Below are 20,426 nucleotides of genomic sequence, written 5' to 3'. Positions count from 1 at the left end.
CACTGGAAGTGACTGAGCCTTAGATGCTGGCGGTACAGCAGGTGGGCATACACGGCAACTCCGGGGACCCCCGAGAGCTAGACGAGTCCCGCGAATTATGCACTCATGGTCAGGCGTGAGCCATGGCTTCCACTTCTTCAAACTGGGCGAAGGATGCCTCCTGCCACACGTACAACTCATGGTCTGCTGAGTCCATTACTTGGTCAGATCATTCTGTCACAATCTGCATGCAGATCGTTGGGAGATGAAACGACTGAATCCAAGCTTAGACAAGGGAGATGAAGGCAGAGTTTGAACTGAAAGTGGGCCTTTATTGGGGATAAAAACACTATAAACAAAAGGTAAATGGGGAATTGAGAACACCAACAAAAACCTAAACTGGAAACAGCTAAACCGAGGAAATGAAGCAAAACCTGAAAACCAGAAACAAGGAACCTGAGGCATGGATACACAGAGGAAGAAACACAGGGGATGACACGCAGGAAGATGAAGAGAATGATGAACTGGGATTACAAATGGACGATCCGATGAGGAAGAGAGTTGAACACACATTATACATAGACATGGGTAAATGGCACACAGAAGGAAACACAGCTGAACCTAATTAGACGACAGAAGAGGAAAGCAAAACAAAGTTAACAGAAAATACAAGACAGAAACAGAGATGTAGAGCTGACATACAGACATGGACATATGAGGAGCAGAATCAGAAAAGAAACCTAGAAACCATGAAGAATAAACATATAACAGAGAACCATAATTCAAAGAACAAAACTTAAACCAAAACACAAAACACTGGGTCGCAGACTCAGGACCGTGGCAATAATAGGTTGGACGGGGGAAAGAGACTTGAAGGGAGACAATAGGACTGCCACGTTGGTTCATGAAGAAGATCGTCTGTGTTCACAGAGAGGTCCAGCACTGCACCTATAATTTCTACTACTGAAGCAAATTAAAACATGATTTCTCTCCCATAATTAAAACTATAACCTAGACATATGGATCTAACAGTGAACAGCACAAACACTGGGTCACTGGATCAGGTTGAATAATAATAATAATAATAATAAGAACATTAATTATGAAAGTGGATGCAGAAAGACATTTTTAAGAACGACTAAGTTAGATTTCTCTTTGACCCGAAAGTTGAAAATCAAAGACAACCAAAGGGATATGATTTAGTTTGTTAGCAACTGCAGAACTTGGTAGACAAAACAGTGATTGCAAAAACCAAAATCTGAACTCTGACCTAACTGAACAGTGCACAGATGCAGAGCCTTTAGCTTAGATCAGAGCAATGAGTGAGAATCAAAGAGAGAACAGTAAAGTAACAGGAAATTTTATTGGTACATGTGATATTGCTATGAACAAAACGTAATATATTATTTTGTTATTTGTTGTTTTAATTTGTTTTATTTTATTTTATTTTATTTTATTTTATTTTATTTTGTTTTGTTATTGTAATGCATTTCTAATTTTTCTTTTCTTTGTTAATAAGATAATTATCAAATATAGGTTCACTATATGCTGGGTCTGAGTGGTATTTTGATAAAAATAGAGTGACTGATGATAGTTTTATAAGAGGCCTCTTTTTTACTTACAGAGCTTTGTTGGAGGCTTTGACCACTGGCAGCAGCCTCAGAAGAGCCTCCTCTGAAGCAGAGTATTTCTTCAGGTCAAACACATCCAGATCTTTTTCTGATGACAGTAAGATGAAGACCAGAGCTGACCACTGAGCAGGAGACAGTTTATCTGTGGAGAGACTTCCTGAACTAAGGGAATGTTGGATCTCCTCCACTAGAGAACGATCATTCAGTTCATTCAGACAATGGAACAGATTGATGCTTTTCTCTGCAGACAGATTCTCACTGAGCTTATCCTTGATGTACTGGACTGTTTCCTGATTGGTCTGTGAGCTACTTCCTGTCTGTGTCAGCAGGCCTCGTAGGAGAGTCTGATTGGTCTGCAGCGAAAGACCCAGGAGGAAGCGTAGGAATAAGTCCAGGTGTCCATTTGGACTCTGTAAGGCCTTGTTCACATCACTCTGGTAGAAGTTTGTCCCTGCACATGATTGTCTGATTTCAGACTTCTGGGAGGTTATTTGTTGTTCTACCAGCAGATTAAGTCCAGAGTTGATGAAGGTCAGATGGACATGAAGAGCAGCCAGAAACTCCTGAACACTCAGATGGATGAAGCAGAACACCTTGTCCTGGTACAGTCCTCTCTCCTCTTTAAAGATCTGTGTGAACACTCCTGAGTACACTGAGGCTGCTCCAATATCAATGTCACATTCTGTCAGGTCTGATTCATAGAAGATCAGGTTTCCTTTCTGCAGCTGATCAAAAGCCAGTTTTCCCAGAGACTCAATCATCTTCCTGCTCTCTGGACTCCAGTGTGGATCTGTCTCAGCTCCTCCATCATACTTGACATTCTTCACTTTGGCCTGAACCACCAGGAAGTGGATGTACATCTCAGTCAGGGACTTGGGCAGCTGTCCTCCCTCTCTGGTTTCCAGCATATCCTCCAGAACTGTAGCAGTGATCCAGCAGAAGACTGGGATGTGGCACATGATGTGGAGACTTCGTGATGTCTTGATGTGGGAGATGGTCCTGTTGGCCTGCTCCTCATCTTTGAATCTCTTCCTGAAATACTCCTCCTTCTGTGAATCTGTGAACCCTCTGACCTCTGTCACCATGTCAGTGCACAAAGGAGGAATCTGATTGGCTGCTGCAGGTCGTGTGGTTATCCAGAGGCGAGCATCAGGAAGTAGGTTCCCCCAGATGAGGTTTGTCAGCAGCACATCCACGGAGGCAGATTGTGTAACGTCAGTCATTGTCAAAGCATTGTGGAAGTCCAGAGGAAGTTGGCACTCATCCAGACCATCAAAGATGAACACAACCTCAAATTCTTCAAAGCTGCAGATTCCTGCTTCTTTGGTTTCAGTAAAGAAGTGATGAACAAGTTCCACCAAGCTCAGCCTTTTGTTGTTCAGCACATTCAGCTCTCTGAAAGTGAATGGAAATATGAACTGGATGTCCTGGTTGGCTTTGTCTTCAGCCCAGTCCAGGCTGTATTTCTGTGTTAAGACTGTTTTCCCAATGCCAGCCACTCCCTTTGTCAGCACTGTTCTGATTGGTTCATCTCTTCCAGGTGAGGCTTTAAAGATGTCTTCTTGTCTGATTGTTGTTTCTGGTCTGTCTGGTTTCCTGGATGCTGTTTCAATCTGTCTGACCTCATGTTCATCATTGACCTCTGCAGTCCCTCCCTCTGTGATGTAGAGCTCTGTGTAGATCTGATTCAGAAGGGTTGGGTTTCCTGCTTTAGCGATCCCCTCAAAAACACACTGGAACTTCTTCTTCAGCTTCAATTTAAGTTTGCGTTGACAAATTACAGTGAGATGTTCTGAATAAAAATGATAATAATAATCATAATAAAAAATAAAAAGTAGCAGTTCATACATAGTTATGCATTACACACAATTTGATTCCCTTAATAAATTAATATTTTAATACATGCCAGCCTATCACCTGAGTCATTAGTAAATAATCATTTTTTTCAGCAGCCTAAATATTTACAAATATTCTCTTACGGTTATGGAGACGGTCAGCCAGCTCCTCCTGCTTCATTCTCCTCAGGAAGTCCACTGTGATCTTTACAAATGCCTCTCTGCTGCTCCTCCTCTGCTCTTTATCCTCACATTCCAATACCTCCCCATCTTCTAACTGACTATATAACAATCCTGCGTTTTCTGGGTTCAGAACCTTCTGGAACTTCTTCAGCTCGTTCTTCACAAAAGTGATGATGTTGTTCTCCAGTAGCTGGAACATAATACTTTATGAATGACACAATTAGACTGAAATCATGACGGCAAACATCAGATCCACATTGGACACACAGACAATCCACTGGTCTACAAAGAGCAGCATGAAGATGACTGTGAACAGAAAAGAGTTAAAGGTTGTTTATGTACGTGTACAGACCATAAATATGGAGTCCAGGTGTGTTTGATGCTGCTGGGCAGACTGACCACTGGGAACCTCTGTGCTCTCCTTTTCCATACTGTGGAGAAATTGTGAAGAATTACTTCAGGCATACATTACTGGTCAAAAGTTTTAGAACACCCCAATTTTTTTACCGATTGAAGCGGTATACCAGAAAAAATAGAAGGCAGGAGAAAAACCAGCTGTTCTCCACAGACCCATCCAAGGTGTACTCTCAGTGGCAAAGGAACAACATGAGAACTGCTCTACTAAGACTGGAGAAGGAGCAATACTAGATGAGCATATGGGAGAAGGACACAACCCACAATGGCAATGCTCAATCTAAGAGCAGGCCCCAGCAACCTTCCCGAACAGGATCCAGTAACCATCCCAGTGTTCGCTCTCTCTGCGGTAGAGTATCACTTCCTGTTCCTGCTCAAACACAGTGGTGTTTTTGAGTAGCTTTTCTGCTTAGCAATTTAATTAAAAACTTTTAAATACATTCTCTTTTCATAGTATAATCTTCACATGCTTCATCCAAAGCACACTGTCTGTGTAGTCACTACCTAATTTATAGCCAAAGTATTCACTCACTGTGTCTTTTTCGCTAGCTTAGCTCGTAGCCAACTCGCTAGCACCATGGCCTCTTCACCTGTCCCTCCTGCACTTTCCTGCTCATTGTGTCAGATGTTTAGTTAATCCTCGGCCTCCTTTCGCAGTAATGATACCTGTAACAAATGTAGCATATGTGCAGCTCTGGAGGACAGGATCACTGAATTGGAGACTCGGCTTCGCACCCTTCATTCACCCGTAGCTAGCCAGGCCCCTGTAGCTGGTGCAGCCGACCCCACTCGGCGACACACCCGCCAGGGGTCAAACTCTAGTAATTGGTGATTCTGTTCTCAGACATGTGAAGCTAGAGACACCGGCAACCATAGTCAATTGTCTTCCAGGGGCCAGAGCAGGCAACATTGAGGGAAATTTAAAACTGCTGGCTAAGGGTAAATGTAAATTCAGTAAAATTATAATTCACGTCGGCAGTAATGACACCCGGTTACGTCAATCAGAGGTCACTAAAATCAATATTGAATTGGTGTGTAACTTTGCCAAAACAATGTCGGATTCTGTAATTTTCTCTGGTCCCCTCCCCAATCAGACCAGGAGTGACATGTTTAGCCGCATGTTCTCCATAAATTGCTGGCTGTCTGAGTGGTGTCCAAAAATGATGTGGGCGTCATAGATAATTGGCAAACCTTCTTCAAACCTTCTGCAAACCTTCTGCAGGAAACCTGGTCTTGTTAGGAGAGATGGCATCTATCCCACTTTGGATATGTAATAAAGGCCTAAGCGTGTCATAAACTTAGGAGTAGACTTGTAGGAGACGCTCCCCCACCTTGAGCTGTGAAGGTAAAACAGAGAGAAGACCCAGCTCAGTGGAAATTCCCCAGGGGATATTGGGGGTCTCAATGTTTGTAACTGGATAACTTTGGTCTGGAAGGGAGATAGACTTTTATGACTAGGGATGGGTATTGATAAGATTTTAACGATTCCGATTCCATTTTCGATTCTGTTTAACGATTCGATTCTTTATCGATTCTCTTATCGATTCTTGTTTTTAAAAAGGAGAACACTAAGGTCGATTAGTTTAGAACTGTTTTATATCTTCTCTTTCAACAAGATAGAAATTTAAGAGTAACATGGCCTTACAAACCCAACAGTGAGATCTTAAGAGATCCACAGCCTACGGCTCTTCAATGGGGTGTCACAGGGTCCCCGGGGAAAATTGTAAACGTAAAATAATAAAATAAATATTCTTCTGTAGCAATAACAAAGTATAACATAAATTATTCTGTAGCAATTACACAAGAATATCCAGTAATGTCCCTGCCTACAATTAAACACATTCACTTACCATCTGCTGTGGCAAATGGCTGCAAGGTTTTGACCACAAACTAGTCACTGCTCGGTGACATGCGGGCCTGAAAAGAGACGCTACCGGTAGACTGCAGCGACAACTGCCAGCGAGCGCCAGCCAGACTCTGTCTGTCTCATCATGGTCACCTAAATGCACAATGGCAGGTTTTGTAATAAAGCAGATCGCGCTAACATAATATGCACTGTTAGTTGATTATTTACCTGCCGCATTAACGGGAGATGACGTGCAAACGTTACCGCTGCTGCTGCTGGGTTGAGATTCACGAGTCCGGAGCAGAATTAAAGACATTCATTTAAGTTCATCGCGTGTTTTGTGAGCAAATGCTTTTGCATATTCGTAGTGTTTCCTCCCTTAATGAAATATCTACTTTGCAAGTATTGCAAGTTGCCCTGAACGGATGACAATCCGTTCTCGTAAAGTATAAACAAACTTTTAAGCGTTTGAGCCGCTTAGGCGCCGTGTTTCCTGCCAGGTAGGCTCCGACGCTCCGCAACGTGGTGACGTCATTCGGGGCGACTGGAATCGATAAGGGAATCGTTTGCAAAAATGGCAAACGATTCCAAGGAATTGAAACAGTGGGAACCGGTTCTCAACAAGAACCGGTTTTCGATACCCATCCCTATTTATGACCCACAGGAAGTCACGTACGCAGAGGTACATACACATATATACACATGCACTTACACACAGGAACGCACACACGCAGGCACTCACGTGCTCGCACACACACAAACATGTAAATACAGTGCTTCGTTTTATGGCACATTGTAGAGGGGTTAGAAGGGGGGTCACTTCTACAAAACTGTGTTTCACAGACAAAGGAGTTGAGATCTGCAGAGGAATTCTGGGGTGGATAAGTGTGGATGAATAAAAGTGTTGTGAATTGACTACTGAGTCCCGGTGTTGTCTCTGGAGGCCTTAGGAATCCACGAACTGGGGTGAAACTGTTTAGAGGTAACAACGCGAATACAGTATCCACATCTGAACCAAAGAGTAAAACAGTGAAATGTGGGTTAATAAATATTAGGTCTCTCTCCTCCAAGTCTCTGTTAGTGCCTGACTTAATAATTGATCAACATGTCTACGTGACTTTTTATATAACAACTTTTGTGTGATAAACTTATTTAGCAACTAAGAGCTTCCTCTGTTTTGAGAACATACAGATGTAGAAAAGGGGAACCTCAGCTCTGAGTTTTTGTTATCTTTGTACATACGTGTAACCAGCTTGTATAAATAAAGAACGCAGACAGTGACAGAGCGTGAGTCCGTGAGTGCCTCCTGCGAGTACGAGCGCTCTGTGACTGCCCTCGCGAGTAAAGACAACTGCAGTGTTTGTGTTTTCTAACTCAGGTGTCTCAGCTGAAGAACTGTGGGGCGATTCCTAGAAATCCCCTGTCACCCTGCCTTACAGAAACCTGGTTGCAGCAGGATGATTAAGTTAGTTTAAATGAATCAACACCCCCGAGTCATTCTAACTACCAGAAACCTTGAAGCACAGGCCGAGGGGGCGGTGTGGCAGCAATTTTTCACACCAGCCTATTAATCAACCAAAGACCAAGACAGACTTTTAATTCATTTGAAAGCCTGATATCTATCCAATACACTCCAATTTGGTCATCTAAATGGAGAGTCTTCTTCTAACAGTAACGTTAATTTTGGAGTTCCACAGGGTTCAGTGCTAGGACCAATTCTGTTTAGATTATACATGCTTCCCTCAGAGTCTCAGAGTGATGCTGAAAAACTAGTTCATGCATTCAATTCAATTCAATTCAGTTTTATTTATATAACGCCAAATCACAACAAAGGTCAGAGAAAAGCCCAACAATCATATGACCCCCTATGAGCAAGCACTTTGGCGACAGTGGGAAGGGAAAACTCCCTTTTAACAGGAAGAAACCTCCGGCAGAACCAGGCTCAGGGAGGGGCGGGGCCATCTGCTGCGACCGGTTGGGGTGAAAGAAGGAAAACAGGATAAAGACATGCTGTGGAAGAGAGACAGAGATTAATAACAGATATGATTCAATACAGAGAGGTCTATTAACACATAGTGAGTGAGAAAGGTGACTGGAAAGGAAAAACTCAATGCATCATGGGAATCCCCGGCAGCCTACGTCTATTGCAGCATAACTAAAGGAGGATTCAGGGTCACCTGGTCCAGCCCTAACTATATGCTTTAGCAAAAAGGAAAGTTTGAAGCCTAATCTTGAAAGTAGAGATAGTGTCTGTCTCCGGAACCCAAACTTCATTCATTCAAACATTCAAAGCACATTTCTAGCATTAACTGAACTTCCAAGAGCTACCTAGATCACTTAAATTACACAACTGAAAGCATATGTGTATTGTTTCTGTATTTATACACAAGCAGTCATATATATTCAAATAATTAAAAAAGAATATTCATTTTGCTACTACCACACACCAAATCCTGTCGTTGGTACTTCCTGGCTTGTGTAGCCACTAGGTAACAAAAGCTCAACACTGCACCGAGCATCCTGGAGCACTTCTGTTGTCTTCTGTACGTGTTTTGGAGTTTGTATGTGCTTCGGAGTTTTTACGTGTTTTGGAGTTTTTAAATGTTTTGGAGTTTGTAGGTGCTTTGTCTCTAGTGGCCACCGTAAATATACTTTTATTCATTCACTCCACATAAAATGTAATAAATTAATCATATAATACAAAAAACCAACTATTCACATTTCAACTTTTAATTATTTAAATATTCAGCTTTTTCCTTTTACAAATTTAAAGTGAAACAACACAAAACACTGCAAACCACAACACAATTAAATATAAATTAAAATATGAAAACAAAAAGAAGATGCACATTGTCTGTCATATGGGCCTGCATGAATAAACTTTCTGAATCCTTTATCATCTGCAACTGAAAATAGTTGTGTTCCAGCCCGTTTTATTGTAATATGTATTTATTTAGATTGTAAGCCCAACAAGGGACAATTGTTGAAAATTAGCAGTAGCTATAAACCTATGTGCGGTACATCAGTCTCATGTCTTGCCCTTGAACTATGTGAAACTGCACTGTCCCTTTTAAATAAATAAATAAAAAATAAATTCAAATTCAAATGATTACTATACCTTTCCAATGTGACGTTGTTGTCCCTGGCTCTCTTTCTGTGTCTCTCCCTCCCGCTCTGTTCCTGTGCTACTGAGAGTGTAACTACCGCCCCTCCCCCTTCTTCCCAGCGCAAAGCACAAGGGTCGCGTGTGGAGTGAAGCGGGAATAAAGTGTGAGAGAGATGCGAGAGAGAGAAAGAAAAAAAAAACACACCTCCCAAAAAGGAGCCGACTCACGTCAAAGATCTGGCTCTAAGACCCTTTCATTCGCGACTGACACATCACTAGGGGCCTGAAAACTGAAGGCTCTCCCTCCTTCTAGACTGGACTACTGTAATTCATTATTATCAGGTTGTCCTAAAAACCCCCCGAAAAGCCTTCAGTTAATCCAAAATGCTGCAGGAAGAGTACTGACAGGGACTAGAAAGAGAGAGCACATTTATCCTGTATTGGCTTCCCTTCATTGGCTTCCTGTTGAATCCAGAATTGAATTCAAAATCCTGCTCCTCACATACAAGGTCTTAAATAATCAGACCCATCTTATCTTAATGACCTTGTTAGTACATGACTTAATACTTGATTTAGAAATCGATGTACTCTGCCTTACGGAAACCTGGTTGCAGCAAGATGGTTTTGTTAGTTTAAATGAATCAACACTCCCGAGTCATCCTAACTACCAGGTTTGAGCCTGTGACTCTGTCCTTTTTAAAGAAGAGTGTTGGTCATCTTAAGCCTGCAGGGTGTCCAAATGATGCTGTCCCTCCTCGACTTTTAAAAGAGGTGTTACCTACAGTTGGACCTTTGGTTCTTGAGCTGGTAAACCATAGTCTGATGTCAGGTGTTGTCCCTAAAGATTTTAAACATGCAGTAGTCAAAACCCTGATTAAAAAACATGCTCTTGATCCTACGGCTCTTGCTAATTACAGGCCTATCTCCAAACTACTTTTTCTTTCCAAAATTCTTGAAAAGATAGTTTACAGCCAAATAATGGCCTTCCTGGAAAAGCAAAATGTGTTAGAGGTTTTCCAATATAGTTTTAAACCCTTTCATAGCACTGAATCAGCCCTTTTAAAAGTTTTTAATGACTTCTTTTAGCTATTTTAGAGCCTTCCGTTTCCAGGCCTCTCTTCTGTTGAACGAGCTTCCAGTTTGGATTCCGGAGACAGACTCTATCTCTACTTTTAAGATTAGGCTTAAAACTTTCCTTTTTGCTAAAGCATATAGTTAGGGTTGGACCAGGTGACCATGAATCGTCCCTTAGTTATGCTGCAATAGACGTAGGCTGCCGGGGATTCCCATGATGCATTGAGTTTTTCCTTTCCAGTCACCTTTCTCACTCACTATGTGTTAATAGACCTCTGCATTGAATCATATCTGTTATTAATCTCTGTCTCTCTTCCACAGCATGTCTTTATCCTGTTTTTCTTCTTTCACCCCAACCGGTCGCAGCAGATGGCCGCCCCTCCCTGAGCCTGGTTCTGCCGGAGGTTTCTTCCTGTTAAAAGGGAGTTTTTCCTTCCCACTGTCGCCAAAGTGCTTGCTCATAGGGGGCCATATGATTGTTGGGTTTTTCTCTGTATCTATGAAGCACCTTGAGGCAACTTTTGTTGTGATTTGGCGCTATATAAATAAAATTGAACTGAATTGAATTAAATTGAATTATTTAAGATGGCGGACCTGTGTTATTCTTTGCTGGATCGTTGTGCCATCAGCATGAGTCCCTCTGTAATCTGCAAGTCGGAATCTGTGAGTTTTAAGATCGTTGCTATCTGGATTTTTCTGTGTGTGTGTAGATCTGGCCTTGACTTGTTCCCTGTGAAGCTGAGTGAGTGTGTGCGTGTGAAGAACCTTGTGAAAATATCTTTAACTCTGTTATTAACCCTTGTGCCACTAATCATAGGGAGGCACCCCTACACTCTCTGAAAACTTCTGAAAATGCTTCCTTGAAAAATCTCAGCGCTAAGGGCTCCTCATTCAATGGTAGTGATAGACTAAGTTCCAGCTTCTAAATGTTCGACTGTTTTTCAGCAGTTTAAGCCTGTGTCTTTTTCTGCCTTAAAGGAAATAATTGATCACCTAAGAATTTCTAATTCCCCACATGGCACATTTCCCTCTCACATTTTCAAGGAAGCATTGAGCACTATTGGGCCCCATTTTACTTTTATTGAATGTATCACTGTCATTAGGTTGCATACCGACTGCCTTCAATAATGTTGTTGTGCAACCCATTATTAAGAAGGAAAAACTTGACCCTAATGCTCTCTCTAATTACAGGCTGATCTCCAAAGTCTCCTTTATGTCAAAAATCCTGGAAAAAGTGGTTTTTAAGCAACTTTTTATATGCTAATGTTATCAGCAAAAAGTTCCAGTCTCATTTCAAACCTCGCCACAGTACTGAGACAGCTTTATTAAGAGTTTTTTCAATGATCTTTTTTTAACCGTTGATTCAGGTTGCTCTGTGGTTTTAGTTTTACTAGATTTGACTTCTGCTTTTAATAAGGTCGATCATAACGTTGTAGTTGGTGTTAAAGGCACAGTTTTATCATGGTTCAAATCATATCTCTCAGAGAGGTCGTTCTCCATTGCTGTGGGGCAATATTCTTCCTCTTGTGCCTCCTATTTACTGTGGTGTCCCACAGGGGTTTGTTTTGGGTTCAACACTTTTCTCCTTATATATGTTGCCCATGGGATCCATTTTCAAAACATACTGTAACGATGGTTAAATGTTATGTTACCATGGTGACAGGTGACACCCTCTTGCTGCGACGGTGTGTCCTTCCGGGGTGAGAGGGCGCCCTGTGTGTGTTGCTGTTGTTGTTGTTGGCTGTGCCTTGGCCGCGCTGAGCAGTTAGCTCGCGGCAGTGTTCTCTGCAATAAACGGCTGTGCTCTCTGACCAACCCGGCAGGAAGCAAGTCGAACGAAACCTCTGTCTCCTCCTTTCCGGAGCTCATTACACTGGTGTCAGAAGTGACGACCGACCGCCTGAAACGCCCGACACCCTGTTGCTGGCGACGCTGACCGTCACGAGACCGGAGGATGTTGCCGGACAAGATTAAGAGGGAGACCGAGGAGAGGGAGGTTCGTCCGCGCTCGCCTGCCCATAGAGTGAGGGAAACGGCGCTGCGGCTGTCTGCTGAGGCTGGATTTTCTCCAGGTTTGGCTAGGCTCGGGACATTTTCGCACAGTGGCCGCGATTCCGGTGGGAGGGAGTCGACCTCGCTTGGCGCGCTGTCACGTGATGTAAACAAACATGGCGGCGCCCAGCAAGCTGCCGCGAACATAAAAACGCCTAAGTTCAGCGGCAAGACGCCATGGGAAGTGTTTATTGCACAGTTTGAGCTGTTAGCTGTTGCAGCTGGCTGGTCTGAGGAACATAAAGCTCTCCAATTGGCTTTGTGCCTTTGTGAGGATGCAGCTGCATGCCTGCTGCTGCTGACCGAGGAGCAAAGGGGAGATTATAATGCTCTGGTTGGGGCACTTCAGAGACGTTTCGGGCAGTATAACCAACCGGTGCTGCTGAGGTCGGAGTTCCACAACAGACGCAGATTGCCAGGTGAGCCCCTTCGCATTTTGGCCCATGAAGTCGAGTGTCTCTGCCGGAGGGCGTATGACAGCATGCCACCATCAGTGCAGGCGGAGTTAGCTCGGGACCAGTTCCTGCAGGCCCTGAGCCCTAAAGAGCTCCGTATGCAGACTCAGCTTGCTCGACCGGCCACGCTCAGTGCAGCCCTGGAGCTAGCGTTGGAGAGGGAGATGCTTGCAGGATCCTCTGGGGGCGCTGATGACACGCATGTGGTGAGGGCTATGTCAGCACCTGCAGGGCGGATGGAGATGCCGGCGGGCCCGTGCAGTTTGGTTCAGATGGCTTCTCTGCAGTCGTCTTCCCCTCGGGCTGGCCCACGCCGCCGACCACAGAGCTGCTGGGGATGTGGACAAGTCGGACACCTCATCAGGCAGTGCCCCAAGCTTGCAGCGGTTCAGGGAAACGCCCACGGGCCCGTGTAGGTGGGAGTACACGGGCCAGGGAGAACGACTTCCCCACACCACCGCCATTTCCACCCAGTGCGGTCATCGCTGTGGGCTGGACCCAGGTTGGCGACTTTTGCCATGTTCCAGTGATGATTGCGGGGGTGTCCTGTACGGCCCTTCTGGACACAGGGTCCAATGTAACGCTGGTCCGACCCGATGTCGTCCCAACCGGGACTGCTGTGCAACCGACTGATGTGCGACTTAAGACTGTGACCGGGGATCTGGCCCCAATTAGAGGGAGGGGAGTGTTCCAGTTTAAGGTGGGGGACCTCGGTGTGCCTTATGCTGCCTGGGTGGCTGACGTGCAGGACGCCTGCATCCTTGGGCTGGATTTTTTGCGAGCCATTGGTGGTGTACTGGACTTGGGCAAAGGCTTCCTCATACTCCCTGATGGGAAGAAGGTGCAGCTTATTCCTCCCCCGGTCTGCCCAGCATCCGCCGTAGCATCCACCTCCACCTCAGAGACCCCCGCAGACCCGCCAGCAGAACAGCAAGCGGGGGAGGAGGAGAGGCTCTCAGCAGTGAGGAGCATCTGGTCAAAGAACTGTGAGGGGCTGACTCCACAGCAGCAAGAGAGTCTATGGCAGGTACTAAGAGAGTTTAGTGACATTTTTGCCCTGAAAGAAAGTGATGTTGGCTTGACACACTTGGTAGAGCACGTCATTGAGACCGGGGATGCCCAGCCTATTAAAGTGCGCCCCCGCCGCCTGCCCCTGGCTCATCAGGAGGCTGCTGACAGAGAGTTGTGTGAAATGATGAAGGCGGGCATCATAGAGCCATCTGATAGCCCGTGGGCCTCCGCTGTGGTGATGGTGCCTAAGAAAAACAGCCCAAGGATGCGTTTCTGTGTGGACTACAGACCACTCAACAAAGTGACAAAAAAGGACTCTTACCCCCTTCCCAGGATTGACGAGTCTCTCGATTTAGTAGCCGGATCCTCCTGGTTCTCCACCCTTGACCTGCAGAGTGGCTACTGGCAGGTGCCACTGTCCCCTGAGTCCAGACCGAAGACAGCCTTCTGCACCAACAGGGGACTGTGGCAGTTCAAAGTCCTGAGCTTTGGTCTTTGTAACGCTCCTGCTACCTTTGAGAGGCTGATGGACAGTGTGCTGGCTGGTGTCCCACGCCAACGGTGTCTGGTCTACCTGGATGACCTTCTAGTACACGGGAGCTCCTTTGATGCTGCCCTGGAGGCCCTGAGACAAGTGTTGGGGAGGGTGGCAGCTGCAGGCCTGAAGCTGCACCCCGACAAGTGCCACTTCATGAGGAGGGAGGTGGAGTTTCTGGGCCACAAGCTGGGTCAGGAGGGCATCGGCACTTTGGAGGAGAAAATTCACACCATTACTGAGTGGCCCACACCAGCGGACCAGAAACAGCTCAAAAGCTTCCTAGGACTGGCGTCTTATTACAGGAGGTTTGTGAAGGGCTTTTCCTCTATAGCTGCACCACTCTTCCGCCTGCTGCAGAAGGACCGTGACTTCATCTGGACCCAGGACTGTCAGCAGGCATTCAACACCCTCCGCAGATCACTGACGGAGTCCCCAGTCCTCGCCCCCCCTGACCCCACCCTGCCTTTTGTCCTGGACACTGACGCAAGCAATGTGGGGCTGGGAGCCATGTTGTCGCAGGTTGGGCCGGAAGGTGAGAAGGTGGTGGCGTACTTCAGCCGGGTCCTGAACAGGAGTGAGCGGCGCTACTGTGTCACACGACGAGAGCTGCTGGCCGTGGTGGCAGGGGTGAGACACTTTAAGTACTACCTGTGTGGCACATCATTTGTTATCAGAACTGATCATGCCGCCCTCCAGTGGCTGATGTCTTTCAGGGAGCCAGAGGGACAGGTGGCTCGATGGCTGGAGGAGCTCCAAGCCTTCAATTTCACTGTGGAGCACAGAGCAGGGACGCATCATTCTAACGCAGACGCCCTCTCTCGCCGCCCGTGTGCTGCAGCTGGCTGCCGTTACTGTGAGAAGCGAGAGGAGACAGAGCGGGAACTCACAACAATGGATGGAGCAACACAGCTCACCTGCAGGGCTCTTCTGGTGGTGGATGCAGCGGAGTGGAGGGCACGGCAGGAACAAGACACTGACCTGCTGCCAGTCCTGCAGTGGCTGGAGAAGGAGGAGCGACCCCTTTGGGATGAGGTCACTGGGTTTTCCATCTGTACCAGGGGGCTGTGGGCCAAGTTTACAGCTCTCAGGCTGAAGGAGGGGGTGTTGGAACGTGCCTGGAAGGATCCTGCCACAGGGGAGGAGAGGTGGCAGGTTGTGGTGCCAAGGTCGCTGAGGTCAGCTGTGCTGGAAGCCTGCCATGGGAGCACTGGCTCTGGCCACTTTGGGGTCTCCAAGACCCTTCGCCGCCTCCGCCAGGGCTACTACTGGGGTCAGCAGCGGAGGGATGTGGAAGACTTTTGCCGCAGCTGTGATGCATGTTCCTCGCACAAAGGGCCACAGGACCAGTCCCGGGCTCAGCTTCAGCAGCAACCAGCAGGAGCTCCAATGGAGCGAGTAGCTGTGGACGTCATGGGCCCATTTCCTCGTACAGACAGAGGAAACCGCTATGTCCTTGTGGCCATGGACTATTTCACCAAGTGGCCGGAAGCATATGCCATCCCAGATCAGGAGGCTGAGACTGTCGCTGATGTATTAGTGGAGGGGATGTTCAGCCGCTTTGGAACAGCAGAGACCCTCCACAGTGACCAGGGGCGTAACTTTGAGTCCAAGGTATTTGCTGCCATGTGTGAACGCCTTGGGATTAAGAAGACCCGCACCACCCCACTTCACCCCCAAAGCGATGGACTGGTGGAAAGGTTTAACAGGACGCTGGCCCAGCAGCTAGCCATCCTTACCTCAGAACACCAACGGGACTGGGACTACCATCTTCCCCTTATCCTCATGGCCTACAGGTCGGCAGTGCAAGACTCCACCCAATGTACACCTGCCCTGCTCATGTTAGGGAGAGAGCTGAGAACTCCCGCAGAGTTGGCTTTTGGGAAGCCCCCGGACGCGCCAGAGGCACCACCAGGCCGGGACTACGCAAGGAGGCTGCAGGACCGGCTGGATTCTGCACATTCCTACGCCCGGGAGCAGCTGGCGAAGGCAGGCCTGCGCCAAAAGAGGAATTATGACATCACCACTAAGGGGAGGCACTTCCGTGCTGGGGAGCTGGTGTGGGTCTACAGCCCAAAGAGAAAGAAAGGACGGTGTCCTAAACTGGATAGCAGCTGGGTGGGGCCCTGCAGCGTCCTGGAGCGAGTGGGGGAAGTTGTTTACAGGGTGCAGTTGCCTCCTAGAGGGAGGAAAGTGGCGCTGCACAGAGACCGGATGGCCCCCTATAGAGGACAGTCCCTCCCCTCCTTCCCTGAGGGACGCGTACAGAGCTTCCATGACCCTGCACAGAGTGACCCCCAGCCGGAGCTGCGTTCCCCTTCCTCGGGCTCTCCACCTCAAAGCCCCAAAGCTCTGTGTACCCCCCAGGGGCTCAGGAGGTCAAGGAGGGAGCGTAGACTACTCCCCCGCCTCAGAGACTGTGTTGTTCCCTCGGGGACGAGGAACTTACTGCTGGGGGGGCAGTGTAACGATGGTTAAATGTTATGTTACCATGGTGACAGGTGACGCCCTCTTGCTGCGACGGTGTGTCCTTCCGGGGTGAGAGGGCGCCCTGTGTGTGTTGTTGTTGTTGTTGTTGGCTGTGCCTTGGCCGCGCTGGGCAGTTAGCTCGCGGCAGTGTTCTCTGCAATAAACGGCTGTGCTCTCTGACCAACCCGGCAGGAAGCAAGTCGAACGAAACCTCTGTCTCCTCCTTTCCGGAGCTCATTACAATACAATATCTCCTTCCACTGCTATGACATCCAAATTTACTTTTCCCTGAATTTGGATGTCTCTGTCCCACTGCAACCACTGTTTAACCGTCTTCATGCCAAAGTCTGGTTATCACATAATTTTCTATTCCTGCATAAAAATAAAACCGAAGTTGTTGTTTTTGATAGTCATACCTCTTTGGGCCAGCTAACTGATACTCTTGGTCTTCTTGCTAGCCATCTCTCCCACACAGTATTTTTGGATAGCTCTTTCAAATTAGAGAAGCAAGTGTCCGCAGTGGTTAAAACCAGTTTTTATCTGTTACATCAGATATCCAAAGCGAAGCCCTATCTTCCTCTGAAAGACCTTTAAAAACTTATTCTTATTTATCACCACTAGACTGGACTACTGCAACTCTCTCTATTTGGGCCTCCAACACTCTTCATCTCCATTATTTGCAGTTAGTTCAAAATGCTGCTGCAAGCCTTTTAACTGGTACTAGAATGTATGACCACGTCACTCCAATTTTAGCTGACTTGCACTGGCTCCCTGTCAAATATTGCATTGATTTTAAAATTCTCTTGCGTACTTTTAAAATTTTAAACAACTTGGCGCCTAGCTATCTAACTGAACTCTAACTTGTACAACCCCAAAAGAGCACTAAGATCTTCTAGTCAGATGCTCTTAGAACAACCTAGGTCTTGGCTGAAGTCCAGAGGTGATTGTGCCTTTGCAACTGCAGCACCTAGACTCTGGAATAACCTTCTTCCTGATATTCGTACTTCCGAGTCTGATTCAAAAGCCAAAGTAAAAAAGTGGATTTTAAGACATGATTCAAAAGAATGAATAAACTGGTTGACTATCATCCGGCTTGCTTTTTGTTTGTCACCTGTATTGTTTGTTGATCTGTTTTGTTTGTTAATGTTTCGTATTTAACCTTTTATTCTCTTTTTGGCTGATTGTAAAGCACTTTGGTCAACACTGTTGTTTTTAAATTGTACTATAGAAATAAATTTTGATTTGACTTGATTTTGATAAAGATTCCCCTGAGACATTCCAGCACATAACAGCAGGGTGCAAGATGCTAGCTGGCAGGGCATACATGGAAGGCCATAACAAAGTGGCTGACATAGTAGACAGAAACATCTGTGCCGAGTACAGCCTGGAAGTCCTGAGGTTAAATTGGGAGACACTGGGGGACATTTGCACCTGGTCGAAATGACCACAACTAAGTTCGATATAGAAGGACAAACTGGTAATGGCTACACAACCAGACATAGTAATGGTGGACAAGCAGAGGAAGATGGCCATAGTGATAGATGTAGATATACTGACTAAGAGCAACATCAGGAAGAAGGAACACAAGAAGCTGGAGAAATACCAACCGCTGAGAGAAGAGCTCGAGAAAATGTGGAGGGTAAAGGCAACAGTGGTCCCAGCGAGTGGTAATAGGAGCACTCTATGCAGTGATCTCAAAGCCAGTTCTGGTAAGAACAAAGCAGGAAGGGTATGCATCTTCATCAATGACATTTGGTGTAAAATATTTGACAGTGAAACGCAGACCCGTCTACATACCTCAAGAGTCTACTGTCATCATGGTAACAGCCATATATGTACCACCAATACTAATGCTAACTCAGCCATGTAAAACCAGAGTTATGATAAAAAAATACACGCAATGTTTTTTTCTGAATAAAACAGTGGTGTTTACAGCAGGAAGAAACGGTAAAAACTGTGTTTTCTAAGGACAGCACTAGCAAACACTCCGCTTATGAGTGAAAAAAAGAAAAAAACCCTTCTCTATTATTGGGAACATGCACCATGTCGACCAATCAAAAAATGATATGCCAACATGTGGCATTTGGTTGTTTGGGGAGAGGGGGAAGTTTTAGGAGTGACACCGGCAAGAGAGAGCGAGCGAGCGAAAGAAAGAGAGAGCGAGTTTTGATACGTGAGAGATTTGTGACGTTTAGCGTGTTTGGAGGCTATAGTTATTGTCTAGTGTAGTCGTTATTTTATTTTGTGTGTCAGTACTCCTAATGAATGTCAGAGTCACTCCAGGTTGTGCTGAAAGGAATTATACCAAAAAAGGGAAGATAAACAGTTTTTAAAGGTGAAATATAGAGGTCAAATCAAAAGTAGTCAAAAACGGCCAATTATACCTTGGACCCCAGGTTAAACTCGCAACAAGGGCTACAGACCAACCCCTCTACTACATCTAAGTTCATCAGTTCACATGTCTATGCTGCTGATCCCTGCACACACTCCTGTCAGGAGGAGAGTGCCCCAACCCGACCACTTTCCCGCACCTCCTGGAAAGGATGCTGCATCCACATACTGCATATGCGGTTGCCTACTTGGATGGCATTATCTTCCATCGTGAGCATGTGCAGCAGGTGGCCACGGTACTGGGGCCGGGGCTCACGGCCAATCTGAAGAAGTGTCCCGTTGGACAGAGGGATGTACAGTATCTAGAGTACCACTTGAGAGATCTACAGGTATGCCTGCAGGCAGAGAAAACAATGGCCATTGCATCCTGCCCGAGTCCCAAAGCCAAAAAAGAGGCGAGTTGGTTCTTGAGGCTTGTTAGTTACTACTGCACAGTTGTACCCAACTTCACAGAAATGAGTAGGTTAGGCTGGATGACTTAAGTCGGGTGATGGGGTATGTGAAGGGTTGTGGTTTGTGGCTTTGCTGCAGACATGGGGTGGAGTAGAGGGTTCAGGGTATGGTGCTGGGGGTAGGTTGGTTGGCACTTCTGGCAGTAGTCATCTACTCACACTCCCCCCTACTTCAATAGGACCTTGGGACTTTTCTTTGAGATGCAGTTTAGAGACCAGGAAACAACATTAAGCAGTTCATTTAAATCAGACATCAAACTGACATTAAAGAGTTCGTGTTACTAACAGCTTACCTCTCTGCAGCAGACGTCTGCTGAACTTTAAAATCAATCAAGTCTTCTTTAGACACATCACTCTTTAAGGTCACACAGCTGGGTTCAGGTCCAGGTTTGAGTCTCTGACATATACTAAAATATAATTAAATGAATAAATAAAGTACAAGCAGCTCATATGATATTTGAAATGTTATTACTTACGAGCACTTACTGATTACCAAATTTCTTAATGACATCTTTCACTCGGTTGCTATCATAGTTCACACAGCTGGGTGGAGGTCCAGGTGGGTTCCTGTGAATAATGATGGAGCAGTGATGTGAGTGCTGAGCTGTGACATGGAGAAGAGTCATGGACAGTTACAGATGGTCATCTCACCTCTGAGCTTTGGTCTGGCTCTCATGTTCCCCACACAGAGTGCTTTTAGAGGGAGGGACTCCCTCCTCTCTGTCCTCACACTGATCCATGCTGCTCAATTCAGCTCACACACACTTTCTACCTTCACCTGCAGAGGAAACACAAATCATTCATGTGCACATCAACTGAAATCCTCCTTTCAGTCATGTGTGCTGTCCAAATATCAGCTGCTTCTTTCCTGCTTCATCTCAGTGTCAGCTGAATGCAGTCAGACAGCAGTGTGAGGCAGAGGAAGCTGCCATCAGCTGCTCTACTTCTACTATCAGTTCACCAGATGGAGCCATGAAGCACACATGATGCATT

The 20,426-nt window shown here is 46.1% G+C and overlaps 1 protein-coding gene across 1 annotated transcript; it reads right to left on the bottom strand.

Moving 5' to 3' along the window:
* Nucleotides 1–1,597: 1,597 nt before the first annotated feature.
* Nucleotides 1,598–19,857, bottom strand: LOC112846388 (protein NLRC3-like). Its single transcript, XM_025905863.1, has 3 exons — nt 19,727–19,857; nt 3,572–4,059; nt 1,598–3,378 (listed from the first exon to the last, which is right to left on the bottom strand). The coding sequence occupies exons 2-3, from the start codon at nt 3,825–3,827 to the stop codon at nt 1,598–1,600; spliced, it is 2,037 nt and encodes a 678-aa protein (XP_025761648.1). The 5' UTR covers nt 3,828–4,059; nt 19,727–19,857.
* Nucleotides 19,858–20,426: the final 569 nt, after the last annotated feature.

Source organism: Oreochromis niloticus, linkage group LG3, assembly GCF_001858045.2.
Source record: "Oreochromis niloticus isolate F11D_XX linkage group LG3, O_niloticus_UMD_NMBU, whole genome shotgun sequence".
NCBI lineage: Eukaryota > Metazoa > Chordata > Actinopteri > Cichliformes > Cichlidae > Oreochromis > Oreochromis niloticus.
This window is presented reverse-complemented; position numbering and strand designations above follow the sequence as displayed.